The sequence below is a fragment of the Leptonychotes weddellii genome, chromosome 5, assembly GCF_054177405.1.
Source record: "Leptonychotes weddellii isolate Sample4059 chromosome 5, ASM5417740v2, whole genome shotgun sequence".
Lineage (NCBI taxonomy): Eukaryota > Metazoa > Chordata > Mammalia > Carnivora > Phocidae > Leptonychotes > Leptonychotes weddellii.
In genome coordinates, this window is record NC_138373.1 from 54319196 (window position 1) to 54336239 (window position 17044).

Genomic DNA, 17044 nt, shown 5'->3' on the forward strand with positions numbered 1-17044 from the left:
TAGCATTGACATCTTCACAATATTTGTTCTTTCAATCCATGAGCATGGAACGTTTTTCCATTTCTTTGTGTCTTCCTCAATTTCTTTCATGAGTATTTTGTAGTTTTCTGAGTACAGATTCTTTGCCTCTTTGGTTAGATTTATTCCTAGGTATCTTATGGTTTTGGGTGCAGTTGTAAATGGGATCGACTCTTTAATTTCTCTTTCTTCTGTCTTGTTGTTGGTGTATAGGAATGCCACTGATTTCTGTGCATTGATTTTATATCCTGCCACTTTACTGAATTCCTGTATGAGTTCTAGCAGTTTTGGGGTGGAGTCTTTTGGGTTTTCCACATAAAGTATCATACCATCTGCAAAGAGTGAGAGTTTGACTTCATTTTAAAAATTGGCTAATTATCTTGAAGAATTCTGATTAGCTGACTTTTCATGGTTCTTATGTTTTTTTTTTTTTAAAGATTTTTTTTTTATATTTATTTATTTATCTCAGAGAGAATGGGAGACAGAGAGCATGAGAGGGCGAGGATCAGAGGGAGAAGCAGACTCCCCGCTGAGCAGGGAGCCCGATGTGGGACTCGATCCCGGGACTCCAGGATCATGACCTGAGCCGAAGGCAGTTGCTTAACCAACTGAGCCACCCAGGCGCCCCAATGGTTCTTATGTTTTTAAAAGCATTAGGTTCTATAGAACTTAGAGGTGTTTTGTAGAAATCTTTGAAACATTGTCTATGAAAATGGACAAATATAAGCTCAAAATGGTTTTATTTTTGTAATCATATAATTCTCAAGAATCACTTGGTGACTTTTAGAACTAATTATTCTTTATAAGACAGATTATCAGTGGATACATTCTTTCAGCTGTTATTAGCCTAAACATTTATTTCATATTGCCTTGCAGTTTTAGTAATCTTTAAAGATCTCTAATAAAGGTGGCTGGTGTGCTGAGCAGAAAGGGGCTTAGGCCTAGATGTTAGAAGGCCTGAGTTCTAATCTTGACCCATTCCACAGCCAGGAATATTTCTGGAACTCCTCTGTCTTCTGGATCTCTGCCTAGACTAGACTACATTGTAATCAATATAAAAATTATTAATGAGTTATTTCATTTTTTATGCTAAGTTTTTGAAATCTGGTAGGTATTTTATCACCTCTAGTTCATCTCAATTCAGATGCTGAATTTTATTAGAAATACTTATCTGTATTTGGAGTATATAAAGTTTATAGTTGAAAAGATAGATTCACAAGTTGTTTCAAAGACACCTAAAAGTTTCACCTAGGGGCACCTGGGTGGCTCAGTGGGTTAAGCTCCCGACTCTTGATTTTGGCTCAAGTCATAATCTCAAGGTCGTCAGATCGAGCCCCACATGGGGTGGGCATGGGCCTGCTTAAAATTCTCTCTCTCCTTCTTCCTCTGCCCCTCCCCCCACTCACGCACGTGCTCTCAATCTCTTGAAAAAAGTTTCACCTAAAATATCTGAACTGAATATCAGTTTTTACATTTTTATTACAATTAAATAAAAAAATTCAGTTCTTTAGTCACACTAGCCATATTTCTAATGCTCAATAGTCACATGTAGCTAGGGGCTACCACATGAAACAGCACAATTTTTTAAGTTTTGGTTTTTCTAAATCTACTTCTTACCATATATATAAAAGGTACCTATCTTGTATCTGACCCATTTATCAGGCCTAGGAATGTGAGGCCTGTTTTAAAATTTGTGGCAAACTCAGAAACAGTTGTGACTTCCTCAGTGTAAGAGTACTTCAGAGAGACCCACTGTTAAAGGACAGTTTTTTGAAGGGTAGGATGCCTTTAGACGAGAAACATTCTTTAGGGTAAATTTTGTATGTCTCTGTTTAACTATGACCGCCTATAAATACTCCATTTATAAATACTCTATTTACTCTAACAGAAAATACTGTTCTGTTTTGTTCACCTCCACTTGACAGATTGTGGGAGAAATTAGTATAAGTTGTGAGTTTTTAAGTCAAGCATCTGAGAATAGGTAAAGATAACTAACAAGGACAAAGCAAATCTCAAACATGAGATTTTATCTGGAGAGAATACCTTAGGAAGTTTAATTATTTTGAGTGTTTTGGAAAATTTTAAATTACATTGACTTTTTATCTGTTTATTATATTCTAGGATGCATGCCAAATTTTATTTGACATACTTTTATGTGCATATAAATTCTTTTCATAGATATGAAGCATTCCATAATGCATTAATCAATATATTTAATACTTTTATACTATTTTATAAAACATTCAGTTTATAAATATAAATTTTTCGTACTACAGATGCCCCAAATCAATGAAAATGACTAATTTCCTAAGTTTGTATGATGGGATATTTGAAAACCATTTATTAAATAGTTCTTTAATGTGAATTATACTCCCAGAAACTTTTGTTTTTATTGGTGACCAGATCTGATTAAGACATACAGTGAGAATAATCTGTAAGGCAATCAGAATGCAGTCATTGATTAGTAATGTCTACTTTATGAAAAAACCAATTAGCTATGATCACTAAAGAAACACCAGTCATTTAACATAATAAAAACAGTCTCTGTAATAAAATACTAGCCCTGGATCCAAGTATCTTGCTTTGAAAATACCCCTTCTGTGCCACTGCATTAATAGCCCTTCAATGTTTTGCTATTTATCTAGCACAGTCTTGTGAGTTGGTGTTCTCTTCCTTGATAGTCTCTAACCCTATGCACAAAGCATTACTGGAGCATAAGTATTTCGAGTATATTTGAGGTTTCACTGATAGAATTAATTTAGATAAATACCTTATATTGCATCTTTTGTGCCTGCTGTGCTGAAGCTTTTCATAAGTATCTAACAGAAAATTTTCTTTTTCAGGTATTATTCCCCTGGATATTCAGATATACTTCTGCAGAGAGTGGACAGCTATCAACCACTTACTCACTAAGCAAAGTTCTGTTTTTATACTCTAATTCACAATGGAGTATTTATGAATGACAGTTGTTAAAACTCTTTCTAAATATTTGAACTAAGTACATTCTAGATTTATTCAGTGGGAAATACCTTTGGATAATATTTTCTAAATTTATGTAATACTTTGAAAAATTAGTGGTCTGAATAGATGAGGAACTACTGGTCATTTGCATAGGATTTGTTCTAAGGGTAAATTTTTGGAAGACACTAAAAGGTCTTAAGGCATTTGTTACTGTCCTTTTGAACCCCTCTCCACAGCCCCCAAACACTCACACCCCCAACTACATATAGATGAAAGATGGTGCTGAAAACTTTAGTTACTTTGGCCAATTCCTCCTAGACACAGGCAAGGAAAACTGGCCTTGCAAATTCCTCAGCAGGACATGGATGGGAAACAGCCAGAAGAGGAAACTAATGACAGACGTATGGGGCACCGGAAGAGACGCTGATGCTGTTTGCATCAGTGCATCATCCAAACACAGGGAATCGATGGATAACCTGTCAGGTTCTCCTAATAACTTAGGAAGCTCTCCTCTTCATGCCAAGTTTTCTAAGCTCTTTTCTCACCTCCCTGAGACTCTTCCTTACCTTTCATGGGGCTGGAGAGGGAGGAAGTCAGTATTAAGCATTACTCCACTACAGACATGCTTCCCATTTCATTGAAAAGTTTCTGAGTCTAGCTCATGAATAAACAAGGAAGCAGACAAATAAAATGGGTCCTCAGTATACCCTGTCCTCGCTTCACGTCCCCAAGTTTTAAAAGCCACATTTTCAGGGATTTAAGAAATAATTAAAAAAAAAATACCACCAGACTTAGACTTTGCATGCATTTTCACTTAGACAGCTGAAAGGAGGTGAGAGGGAGTTTCAAAAAAAAATTTTAAATAAAAACAACATTAGAATCTCCTTTGCCTTTTTCTCTTGTGGTGTACTTCTGACCTTGGGGATTACATGATTAGGTTTAAGTCTTGGTTAGTTGGGGTGTGTGTGTGTGTGTGTGTGTGTGTTTGTCTGTCTTTTGATCTAGAAGGACATTCCTTACCATGATCTTCCCTGGATATCTCATTTAGCTTATATAAACAGCACTTTATTTTTACAACTTCAGGAATAGGATACTTGACTCTTATTGGTTGAAACTTATTCATACAGTTCACTTGTTATGAAAACAGGTGCATATCAGTGGTGCTGAAGAGAGATGTTGAAAATCTAGGTTCTAAACATATCTGTTACAGAGTAAGGAGTGATAATATTCGTTCAGCTTACTCTTAAGATGCTTATGAATTAACCTCCAATGATACAGCTAACAGTTTTGTAAACTGTTGCATTCTGTGCAAACTGACATATGAACTAAGGGGAATCTTGACAGTCAATAACAGATCACACATTTTGACCGGCAATTGGGCACATCCTTTTAGGTAAGTGGAGTTGATACCAAATGATTATGATAAAGAAAAGCTACATTGCCTATCCTCATGGAGTTTTCTAATAGAAACACATTTGCCCAGACCCAGGGAATAAAATAGGCACAAGATACTGAACACAAACGGGCATATTTCATGTAAAAGCAAATGACAGTCTCATATTTACAGGAGGTTGTCCTGTTTTTCTTTCTCTTTTCAAGTTTTTAATTCTAGTTGCTTTTGACCTGTTTTTCTAATCTTTTCCTCTCAAACTACCCCCTTAAAGGATTAGATTTGCTCATTTCTAATCTTGATTTGAGGTCCTGCATAACATAAACCCTGACCTTAAACTACTGGGTGAGGCCATCCCCATTCCAATGTGTCAAGTTCAGAAACTAACCTTGAAAGAGTGATTTGTCTGTTTTCAAATCACCAACTCTTTGATTAAGTTAGGTGCTAGTGAATGTTGAGGCTGGTGTATACTGTAGCTTATTTTGCCACAAAATTTACTACCTAGAGAATACTGATTTGTAGCTATTCTGTTTCAGAGATTAAAAGGATTAAATGACAGTCATAACTGTAACTATTACATTTACCAATCCATTAAGGGACTTCGGACTTTTAAAATATGATTTGGCTATGCAATTATTTTTCTAGTAATATGAATACTTACGGGTTTTTTTAAAGTTTTATTTATTTGTCAGAGAGAGAGCACATGTGCAAGAGAGAGCACAAGCAGGGGGAGCAGCAGGCAGAGGGAGAGGGAGAAGCAGGCTCCCCGCTGAGCAGGGAGCCCAATGCAGGGCTCAATCCCAGGACCCTGGGATCATGACGTGAGCTGAAGGTAGACGCTTAACTGACAGAGCCACCCAGGCGTCCCCTTATGGGTTTTTTTTTTAAAAAAGAACCATTAGAGAGAAAGAAAGAGCAAAAGTGGGAGGGGAGAGGCAGAGGAAGAGGGAGAGAGAATTTTTTAAGCAGACTGACTCTGCACTGAGCGCAGAGCCCCACACAGGGCTCAATCTCACCACCCCAGGATAACGACCTGAGCCAAAACAAAGAGTCTGATGCTTAACCAAATGTGCCACCCAGGTGCCCCACTTTTGTTTTTAAGAGGACTTCACAGGGCATAAAATTAAATATTCAGTGATGTTGCTTTAAAGAATGGTAAGTTTTATTGTAATTAATCTTTTAAAAAAATTAGGAAATATAGGAGAGGATAAAGAAAAAAGCAAAAACATCACTCCAAATCTCACAACCCAGAAAATAATTGTCATTAACAAGCTGACATAATCCTAGATACCTCCCTGAGTCTTTGTACAGATAAATTTTTTAGAGAAGTGTATTCATGCTATCTGTGCTGTTTTAAAATAAAAAGCAAAAGCTGTAATAGCTTGTTTCACAGAAGATGGAGCTTTTTCATTTTTTTTTATTTCAGTGGGTCTAATAGGGGAAAAGTCTCCTCAGTGGTAAATTAAGGATCAATATAAAATATTTATAAATGGGCTCCTTTTATTAATGATTGACTAGTATTTGCTATACAGATTTTATCTTTTATATTTTTTGGTTTTTTTTAGCAGACATTTTATTTCATAATTTCATAAGTGATTTTATTAAAACAGACCATGAAGTTTAAGGTCTTTTTCTTTTCTCTTCATACCTGAAGTTATGACTTTGTGAATGCTACAAAGATTTTCTTCTTATTTTTATTTTTTATTTTTTTTAGAGAGAGTGCATGTGGCGGGGGGGGGGTGGCAAAAGGAGAGGAAGAGAGACAATCTTAAGCAGGCTCCACGCCCAGCACAGAGCTCAACACGAGGCTGGATCTCACGACCCTAAGATCATGACCTCAGCTGAAATCAAGAGGTGGACGTTTAACCGACTGAGCCACCCAGGCACCCCTAAATGTTACAGAGATTTTAAATTGAGTGCTATTTATGGCTTACCAGTTTTACAACACTGGATCAATACTACACTAAAAATATAACATTTTGCAAGGTGGGTTGGTGTAGATATTTATATATTAAAATAAAGCTTATAATTTTTCCCATGTATACAGAATTGGTGGTAATACATTCTGGCTAAAATTTATACTAAAATATAGAATGTATACATTACTGATGATAAGCATTTACTCAAAGTATTTTTGGATATAAAGAAGTCCAATCCTTTGAGAACTACTGTAACCTGTTATTGACTTCTCTGCTTTTTGAATTTCTGTAGCACATATAGTTTAAATCACACAAGTGTAATTAAAATTCCAAAGAGAATGTCATCATTCTCCCATTTTTTTTTTCTTCACAAACTTAAGTATGACCTTTTTCTTGGATGGAGCACCCTGTGCTTTTCTGTCCCCAGTGGCACTTAGCACTGTTGTAAGCATGCAGGAGCTCCAGTAGCTGGCTGGGCTGAGCATCAGGGCAGCGCAGCCCTCTGTGGTCACGTCTCTTCAAGTCCCTACACCTTACTTTTTCTGAAAGATCTTTCTTTTCTTTTTTTTTTTCTTTTTTCTCTTTCTTTCTTTCTCTCTCTTTGACAGAGAGAGGGCACGCGCAAAAGCAGGGGGAGCGGCAGGCAGAGGGAGAGAGAGGAGAAGCAGGCTCTCTGCTGAGCAGGGAACCTGACGTGGGACTCGATCCCAGGACCTGGGATCATGACCTGAGCCAAAGGCAGATGCTTAACCCTCTGAGCCACCCAGGCACCCTTGAAAGACCATCATTTAATGTAGAAGAGCACAGGTTCTAGAGTTAGAGACCCATTTTAGAATCTCAAAACTGCTATACCCTGACTCAGTGGCCTTCAGCAAATTACCAATAGTACCCATTTTATAGGATCCTGAGGATTAAACAGGGTGAATGAGCACAGGGCCTGACATGTAGAATGCAGTGACAGCACTAACTATATGGTATCTTTGCGTATTAGAAAAAGATGCACTCTCCTCAAGACACTTTACTTTCATCTAGCAGAAATTGTTGTAATATTCTGATTTTTAGATTAAGACACTTTACTGCCATCTACTGGAAAATTCTCTTAGTAAATATGCAAATCCATGATTTCTATGATGTGAACCACATCCCCTTAGATGTGCAGGTGCCCTTGTGCAGTATACAACCTGCACAACTGTGCACATACGTGCTCAGTAGATCATATTTGCTATTCTTCTTTTCACTTTTGTAAATGGGGTTTGGAAGAAAATTCCAGATAAACAGTGCTATTGTATGAAGCAATTCATTAAAAAAAGTCAAGGAGTCAAAGTTAATCTCTATAAATAGTTTATCTCTATTTTGTTACAAAGCCTGGAAACATTGGAGCTTACTACTTCTTTCACTTCCCACTTCCCACACAGAAAGGTATGTTCTACAGTAAAACCTGCAATTTAAGTTAGCAGAGATACGAACTAAGCCATTATTCTGGCATTTTTAAAAACCGAAAGACCAAATAGGGGACATATATATGCAAAATCAAAGTATGTTCTGGAATAACCTATATAGCATTTTAATCTTGATTTTAAAATTGGTTTCAGAATATTCCATCGTTAATGCAAGATGGCGGATCTCTGGAAAGCAACTCTGCTGGGGCTCTGCTACCCTTTCTTCATCCCAGAACGTGGGCTGGGATATGACGGGTGACTCTTCTAGCCAGATAGCCTTCATTGAAGGGGTCATTTTAGGACCTTTTTGTACACAAAAGGCAAAAATCTGGCTCATTTTCATAGCTAGCAGTCCGATCATGAAGAAGGTTGACTACAGTTGGGTAAGGGAGAGTTTATTGATAATGGGAACTCTCTCTCAGGATATAGGATTCATCTCCTTGGCAAGGACCCTAGGAGCTGGGATGGCTCTTGGAATCTTGGAGGAAGTGACTTCCCATAGGAAATGAAGCGGAAATGCTGCATCTGCCATGGCAGACGGGAAGAAGGTTATCATGTGACTTGAGGGCTGCGCATGCTGCTGCACAGACCCTAGATAGGACTGGAAAACCCACTGGCAGACTCTGTTCTAAGAGAAGCCCAGAGAACACCCCATTTACCAAGATGGTAAGAAATGAACTGTTAAGAGGGTAACAACCATTGAGAATCTCAGTAATAATGCTCTTCCTATGCCAGGGTTGACTGGTGGAGACAGTGTTAGAAAACTGAGCTCCTTAGTAGGGATGATGGGGTCCCAAAATAATAGAGGCCAGGTGAATACTTAACTGTCAGAAGAAGCAAGGTGTGTGCAATTATTGCAATGAGTTGCAAAACTGGAGTGGCAACCAAGGATCCAATCCGTAGACAGCCATGAAGACAGTTAAAGGAACTCAGCATTTCTAGAGGTAGTCATTAAGGGTATCCATTTATAAAATAAAAATAAAATGAAAAATGGATGGTCAGTAGGCTGAAGGCAGCTTAGTCACAGTCACTTGCCCAGTTTCCAGACCTGAGTCAATTCTCAGATCTGGAACCAACTGACTGAAGGACAGACTGGCTGCAATGAGGATGGAGCCTGAAATGCCTCATCCAGTGTATTCAGGGGCTATTTCCCATGCACTTCAAAATACTGCCCCCATCCTTTTAGTGGGTGACAGACCACTGCAGCAGGGGTACGCCCCAGGACAAGGGGCCCTGCCAGATCACTCAGCAGGCCCTGTGGTATTAGAGGGATCTGTGGTGGGAAAGGATGCTGTGCAGAGTTACTGCTAATCCCAATAGGGGAACCAGAGCATAGGCTCCTGGGATTTGGGAGCAAGGTCATACCATCTATAGTAAAGAACTTTACACCATTTGAGAAGAAGTTCTTATAGACTGATGCCCTGATTGAGACAGAGCAACTGACCATGGGACATCAAGTAACTAACTCTGCAACCAGAGATAATCATGAACTAGGTTCTATCAGACCCATCAGGTCATAATTTGGGTGGGCCCAGCAGCAATCCATCATAAAATGGGAATGTAAGATCCAGGATTGGGCATGGGCAGGAGGGCCAGAGGGCACAAGTCAGTGGTTCCAGCTGGTGGCCCAGATCTCCATGTCTTCTACCACTATTGTGCTGGCATTCACAACTATGGGTTCATAACTAGCTCACGACCGTGGCTACATGGGGGAGTCTCTTATGGCCAGCTGACAGAAGAGGAGAAAGGCCAACCTTCATTTACAGATGGGTTGGCCCAGCACAAGAGTGTAAGCCAAAAAGAGGGGCTGCTGCACTGCAGGCCTACTTAGGGCGGCCCTGAAAACAGTGGTGAGGGAAAGTTTCTGGCGATGCACCTGGTTGTCTGCTTTGTGTGGAAACAAGAATAGTTCAAGGTAAGAATATACACAGGTTCATGGACAGTGGTAAATGCAGTGGCAATTTGGCCAGAGGCTTGGAAGGAGAAATATTAGTATATCATGGATAAGGTGTGGACACAAAGTGTGAAGAATGTTGTGTCCCAGGTTCATGCATATCAAAGTGCCACTATCAGATAGGCACTAAATAACGTTCATGACCCAGCCAGGGACATCAGCCAGTCTCTCATCAGCTACTGTAGTGCTGGCACTCATGGGTACTTAGGTGGAGTAGTCATGGTGATGGGGATGGTGGCTATGAATAGGGCTTCGACTCATCAAGGCTGATCCAGCCACTGCTGCTGCCAAATATCCAATCTGTCAATCAGAGAAATGAATGCTGACCCCCCAGTTACAGCACCATCCCTCAAGGCAACCAACCAACCATCTGGAGGTAAACTGACTACAGTGGACCTCTGTATTCATCTTGACTAGGGTTGTTATATAGTCGAAGAATAAGTTTTCCTTTTCTATCTACAGGACCCAGCCAACATCACCATCTGAGAAGTAAGAATGTTTGATCTACTGACACAAGATCCCATACAACACTGCTTTGGACCAAAGAGTACACTCGTACACTGGTCCAATCCCACACTGCATCTTAAATCACTGGCATGACAGAAGGGTAGAATGGCCTCTTAAAGACACAGTTGAGGCTCCAGCTAGGAGATGATACGCCTTGAGGTTGAGATGCCACCCTAAACCTTTAACCGTTAGATGGTACTGTGTCCCCAACAGGTAGAATATATGGGTCCTGGAACTATGGGGGAAAGTAGGTGGCATTCCCAGTGGTATACTTGGAGAGTTCCCAGTGGTACACTTGGAAAGTTTGTGCTTCCTGTCCACAAAACCTTAGACTCTGTGGGTCAGAAGGTCTTGTTCTCAGAGGGGTAAAGCTTCATCAGTGGACACAAAGTCCCACTGTACTTTATATGATGGCTGCAGCTCTAGTCACTTCAGTCTCCTTATGCCAAGAGACCAGGAGGAAGGAAAGGAGTGACTAAACTAGCAAAGATCATTGATCCTGATCATCAAAAGGTAGAGCTCTGTTACAGAATGCAGAGAGGGAACAATGTTTGGCACACAAATGATCCAGTGGAGTCTCCTGATGCTCCCATGCCCAGTTTTAATAGTAAACAGATAAGAACAGAAGCCCTGATCTAAGGTGGGAATGATGACCAGGTCTTAAGACTCTTGGAGATGAGGGTCTGGGTCACCTACCAGGCAATATGCTTCAACCAACATGGGTGCTAGCTGAGGCAAATCTAGAATGGGTGGTAGAGAAGGAAATAAAGTACCAGTTACTGAAGGCTTGGGATCCATTGCATCTGTAGCAACTGTAGTTTTCCCACAAACCGTCTTGTAAGTTTCCCCAGCAATAAAGGCCAACCAGAATCCTAGAGTTGCTGGTTATTAGGTGGATGAATTTATTATAAGAAACAGTTGGTGGCACGTGAAAAGATGCTCAACATCACTCATCATTAGGGAAATGCAAATCAAAACCACAATGAGCTATCACCTTACACCTGTCAGAATGACTAGAAACAAAAGGACAAGAAATAACAGGTGTTGGTGAGGATGTGGAGAAAAAGTAACTCTTGTGCACTGTTGGTGGGAATGTAAACTGGTGCAGCTACTGTGGAAAACGGTATGGAGGTTTTCAAAAAATTAAAAATAGAAATACCATATGATCCAGTAATTCCACTACTGGGTATTTACCCAAAGAAAATGAAAACACTAATTTGAAAAGATATATGTACCCCTATGTTTACTGCAACATTGTTTATAACAGCCAAGATATGGAAGCAACCCAAGTGTCCATCAATATATGAATGGATAAAAAAGTTGTGGAATGTGTGTACATATATATATACACATACATACACATATATACACCCACTGGAATATTACTCAGCTATAAAAAAGAATGAAATCTTGCCAATTGTGACAACATGGATGGATCTAGAAAGTATCATGCTAAGTGAAATAAGACAGAGAAAGACAAATACCATATGATTTCTCTTATACAGAGAATCTAAAAAACAAAACAAATGAACGAAGAAACACATAAAAAGCAGAAACAGACCCACAAATACAGAGAACAAACTGACGGTTGCCAGAAGGGAGAAGGGCGAGGGGCTGGGCAAAATGGGGGAAGGGGAGTGGGAGGTCCAGGCTTCCAGTTATGGAATGAATAAGTCACAGGAATAAAAGATACAGCATAGGGAATATAGCCAATGGTATTGTAATTGTGTGGTATGGGGACAGATGGCAGCTACACCTGCGGCGAGCACAGCGTAATGTATAGAGGTGTCGAATCACTATGTTGTACACCTGAAACTAATGTAACACTGAGTGTCAACTACAGTAAAACAAGGAAAGAAGCAGCAGATGGGTCTGAGCAGGGATGAACTGTAATGGACGCTCCTCTTCAAAGCCAAGGGCCAATGCACCCATCCATTCTCCAGCTGCAGCTCTTTCCTAGGCAAAGCTTTTCTATCCTTACCACAAATATAAACTGAATTAAATACTCAACCCACAACCTGAATGAGCCTTAATAATTTGCTAACTCTTAAAATTAACACCTTAAGTTGAATCCTCCCCCCAAAGCTTAAGAACACTTAGGCAACTAGTTTAAATTGGAACCAAACCAAACCAGAACATCACATTTTATCAGATCTAAACCCAAACCACAGTTTCAGACACTTTGCACATTTAACCCTGGCTAGCCTCTTTTTGGCCTTAGTAGCTCTTGCTAATCAGAAGCTTCTAACTTACTCAGATGGGGAAGAAAACATCAGTTGTATTTCCAAAAGTAATTCCACACCCACGCAACATCATACCCCCCAAGTCACATCATACAAGCAAGTGACACCTGGCTGGTTAATTGTAAAGTCATCTCGGTTCTCCTTGATTTAGCCTAACGAAGGCTCTGAATATAAAGGGTGAAAACTTAACCTCATTTACGATGAGGTTGCCTCACAACTCAGGCAAAATCTTTGGGCTTCTCATCCAAGGGCAGGGGCGGGGGTGGGGGTGGGAGTAGGAAGGGAGTTAAACAGTATTCATGTGGAAAATTATTCTTAGAAGTCTTTAGATTGCTGCTCACAGAGAGATACAGGTCTGGGTTTCAGCAACACAAGGTCAGGAACCATTCATCTCTGTATCCAACATATCACTTAGCATGGCTGCCTGGCACTCAGTAGATCAACAGAGTCACTGCAGAGTTCCTTGAGCCATGCTGGTTGTTGGCAGCAGGGACCTTGGCCAGGACACTGGGAAAGTAGCCTGCCCGAGCAAGAAGAGGCTCTTTCCAAGCTGCACTCTGTCCAGACTGCTGCCATTCTGTTTATACTGGGCATCGGAATCTGGCTGTATTGTCAGCCACAGCCCCTCAACTCAAGTTAGTGCTGCCTCACGTAGTTCTTCTTAGGACTTTAAGATGATAGCAAAAAGGCCCAGTTTCAAAGGAATGAACCCCCACGTAGAATAATTGAGTTTATTAAACTGTGTGAGCTTGAATGCGTACTCCATGCGTGTGAATCAAACTCTACGGGGATTTTCGGGTTTGACACAGAAACACTGAGCAGGGGCTGGTGGCTGAGTCGCTGGTGCTGGGCTTTGGAGGAACCAGTGGACTTCCTGGGCCAAGTCTCCCAGAGGAAGGCTTGGCTGTTCCCCTCTTCCCTGCATTCCACGAGGTCCTGAGTATCCTCCCAGGAAATCTGCACTTTTACTTAGGTTCTCTCCAGTTGGTTTCTGTCACTTGCAAATGGAAGCAAAGCACTGTAGAGGAAACCAGTGTCCAGAATGATGGTGTCACCGAAGGAAGAGGTGGGATGCAGGAAGGAAAGTGAGTGGAGTTGGGGTGAAGGCTCTAAGAATCACCTTTCTTCAGCTACAGGCAAGGGGCTGCACGTGGACGGCTGACTGGAGCTCAGCAGAGGCCTGCCAGGGGCAGCGCCCAGGAAGGGTGGGTTTTAAATATTCATCTCAAAAGCTGAATGTCTTCTCTTCCTCTCCTGTCTGCTTAAGAATCTCTCCAACAGTTCTTGCTCCAACTACTTGTTTTGAGTCTCCCTCCCTCAGCTCCTTTTCTTTCCAAGGGGCTAACTGCTAACAAGAGGGCCACAGAGTTCTTTTGATTCCAGGACTGTTTCTCTGAATTATCAGCCACGTTCACTGAGCCTGAGGAGGGAACTCGGACAGTGACCGAATCCCTGCCCCTTCTCTCCATCTTCCCAAGCATCTCATTGTGAAAATGTGGAAGTCAAATCCTGCCTCTGGCTCAAGCCATCTACTTAGATGAGTTTACTGGCTCCGCTGGAAGGGCGGGCTAAATTAGGAAAGGGAAGAGAGCTGTGAATTTAAGAGAAAACTACACCAAATCTGTGTGGGAGGAGGGAAGGAAGAGAGGAGGAATTTGGACCATTTATTTGCAGCATGTCTTACTGACAGTTAAATACAGTGGTTTGTTCTGTTTTCTGCCACTCGAGGGTTATTTAATTAAATTCATGACCTAGGATGCTAACCAGCCCCACATCTAAAATAATTGCTTCTCTGTTGGTGAGATGTAAAGCCGGGATTGATTTTCCCCTGGCCGAAAGCTCTCCTTTCTGAGTCACGAATGTCATCTCCACTCTCCTCCCCACGTAATTTGATCTCTGAATTTGATCCCTATTTAGTAGTACACTTCGCTAAACAGATGTCTGAGTAATTAAAATCCCACATGGGCACACTCGTCCGTGAGTTACATCTATTTAATAGCCAGCTCAGAAACTTTTCACCCTCGGCTTTTCTGCCATCCTGGTGTCCTATGTCACTGGCCTTTAGCAGGCTTCAAATATTAGAGTTCCAGCCGGCTATGTTTGTTTTCCTGCATTCACAGAGCCTCTCTTCAGTTCTGACTGAATCTTCTCACAAATCCCTGATCTCTTTCTCCTTCAGCTCACCTGGATTTTCTGTACAGTTTTCCACCAGCGTTCAAATTCTCATGAGATGAATCATCCTACATTTCATTCATGCCAGCACCAGCAATAAAAAAAAGAAAAAAAATCAGAACAATGTTGTTAGAACCATGGATTAAGGGTGCCTTTTATTTTTTCCCCCTGAGGCATAGCCAAATATTTTAGCCTGAACAATCCCCCCATTTTTTTTTTAAAACTATTTGAGATCAAATACTGGAAACCTGTTTGGTTGCTACAGGTCCCTGAAAGATTTTGATGGCCCAAAATTATAGAAGAATGTGTGTTTGGAACAGGAAAGGGAAGTTAGGAAGGACTTATTACATGGAATTTACTCACTTTTTTTAAAAAAGATTTTTTATTTATTTTTTGACAGAGAGAGACAACAAGAGAGGGAACACAAGCAAGGGGAGAGGGAGAGGGAGAAGCAGACTTCCCACAGAGCAGGGAGCCCGATGCGGGGCTCGATCCCAAGACCCTGGGATCATGACCTGAGCTGAAGGCAGATGCTTAAACGACTGAACCACCCAGGCACCCCTGAATTTACTCACTTTTGAGAGATGATTTAGATGGAAATTTATTTATGAAAATATATAGAGATAATGTTAAGACAAATCTTATGATACTGATATAACATTACATAAAACTTGAGGTTAATACTGTAATTTATAGTAGGTAAAAAATTTCCCTTGTAATTGATGGCGCATATTGACTTTAAGAATATTTTGAAATGAGTTTAGGATATATTGATCTTTTTTGATACCTATCAATTTAAACTTGAACAAAATCAGATAAGGTGAGAGTCATATAGCAAAAGAATTCTTTATTTTCCTACTTTTAAATACAGTTGCAGTGCATTTAACATGGATTATTTTATAAAAGTTTCTCAGGGGGCGCCTGGGTGGCTCAGCTGGTTAAGCAACTGCCTTCGGCTCAGGTCATGATCCTGGAGTCCCGGGATCGAGTCCCGCATCGGGCTCCCTGCTCAGCGAGGAGCCTCCTTCTCTCTCTGACCCTCCCCCCTCTCATGTACTCTCTCTCATTCTTGCTCTCTCAAATAAATAAATAAATCTTTAAAAAAAAAAAAGTTTCTCAGAACATGTATGCTTCCTTTGTTCCTTTGTATTTGCAACATTGCAGAATAAAAAATAATGTAATCAAAAAGCAAGCAACGAGTTCAGAAGTTAACTAATACTATTTTGGTTATAGGTAAGGAAATTCTAAAAGTATTCGTCTAAACTTTATTATCATGATTGTATTTAAAAACTAGGTGAAAATCCTATTGTGCAATGGGAGCTTTGTTTTGGTGGTTTACACAACTGCTAGCCTTGTTATCTGAACTAGCAAAGGCCAGGTACATAAACAGAGACATAAATTAACAACAGGCTTCTTAGACCAACGGTTACATGGAGTAGCAGCTAGTATTTCAGGAAAGTAGACGAGTTCAACATGATGGATGGGATTTCTTTCGCTGTTTCTCATCTAGCATCGTTATATCTATATCGTTATAAAGCTGATGGGTCTGGAGCTAGCTGTGCTCAGGATAACCTCCCCTTGATAAAAAGGAGAGCTGTTCCCAGCTCCTTTCCCGTCCATGCAGCTTATGCTTAATCTACTTGAAGTTTAGGGCACTTCTTTCTCTGATCCAAGCCTTCGAAGGCTTGTTTTCCCTGCAGTCATTTCTTATCACATGCTCATCCATGCTCTGTCAGCTTCTTTCAGATCATTAAAAAAAAGATCACTAATTCCAATAACCCATTTATTTCTGGCTTCCCACTGCCTTAGTGTAAACTGGGGAGAATTTTTCCTGACGTCACAAAATTGTGAGGGTCAAATGAGCTCCTGTGGATGAAAGGACTTTATACATGGTTACATGTGGCCACAGAGCTTGGACTCCAGCTCCGACTGCCCGGTTCAAATATTGTTTTCTAGCTGTGACAACTTGAGCAAGCTACTTAACTTTTCTGGACTCCAGTTTCCTAATGTGGAAAATGGACATTATAAAAGTACCTAAATCATGGGGTTGTTTGGTGGTGGTTACATGAGACAATTCATGCATATTACGAGGTCAGAACATGCCTGGAACAGTCCCCGTTTTAAGCCCCAGTGAGTGTTAGCACAAGTGTAGGCATCAGTTCACGTCCATAACTTCATCTCCCCCCAGGTCTGGGCCTTCGGGGACCTGTCCTCATTTAGTAACTATGGAATGCTAGGCTATATCCCTTGGCATGGTCTGTGACAGCTAAGGTTGGAGCAGGATCTAAGAATCCTGGCTGAGCACACGTATAAACTGGCAGGTACCTTTAACACCTGCCTCTTTCTTAAGTCTTGTCCACTTGCCTTGGCTTCTTCTCCAGTGACTTTGTTTTGAATGATGTTTATCTTGATATTTTAGTTTGCTGCCTATTTGAACATAC

General features: G+C 40.6%; 1 protein-coding gene and 1 long non-coding RNA gene across 3 annotated transcripts in view; one reads left to right on the forward strand and one right to left on the reverse strand.

The window, feature by feature from the left end:
- Window positions 1-3846, forward strand: part of SPAG6 (sperm associated antigen 6) — a 60100-nt gene extending 56254 nt beyond the window's left edge. For both annotated transcript variants that reach the window (XM_081820739.1, XM_081820740.1), the window contains one exon: window positions 2862-3846. In XM_081820739.1, coding sequence (XP_081676865.1) covers window positions 2862-2931 — 70 coding nt within the window. In that variant the 3' untranslated portion in view covers window positions 2932-3846. The remainder of the gene's footprint in view (window positions 1-2861) is intronic.
- LOC145721664 (uncharacterized) overlaps window positions 1-17044 on the reverse strand; it is a 41345-nt gene that overhangs the window by 19660 nt on the left and 4641 nt on the right. The window contains exon 2 of the long non-coding RNA XR_014145498.1: window positions 14616-14671. This is a non-coding gene — a long non-coding RNA (uncharacterized LOC145721664). The remainder of the gene's footprint in view (window positions 1-14615; window positions 14672-17044) is intronic.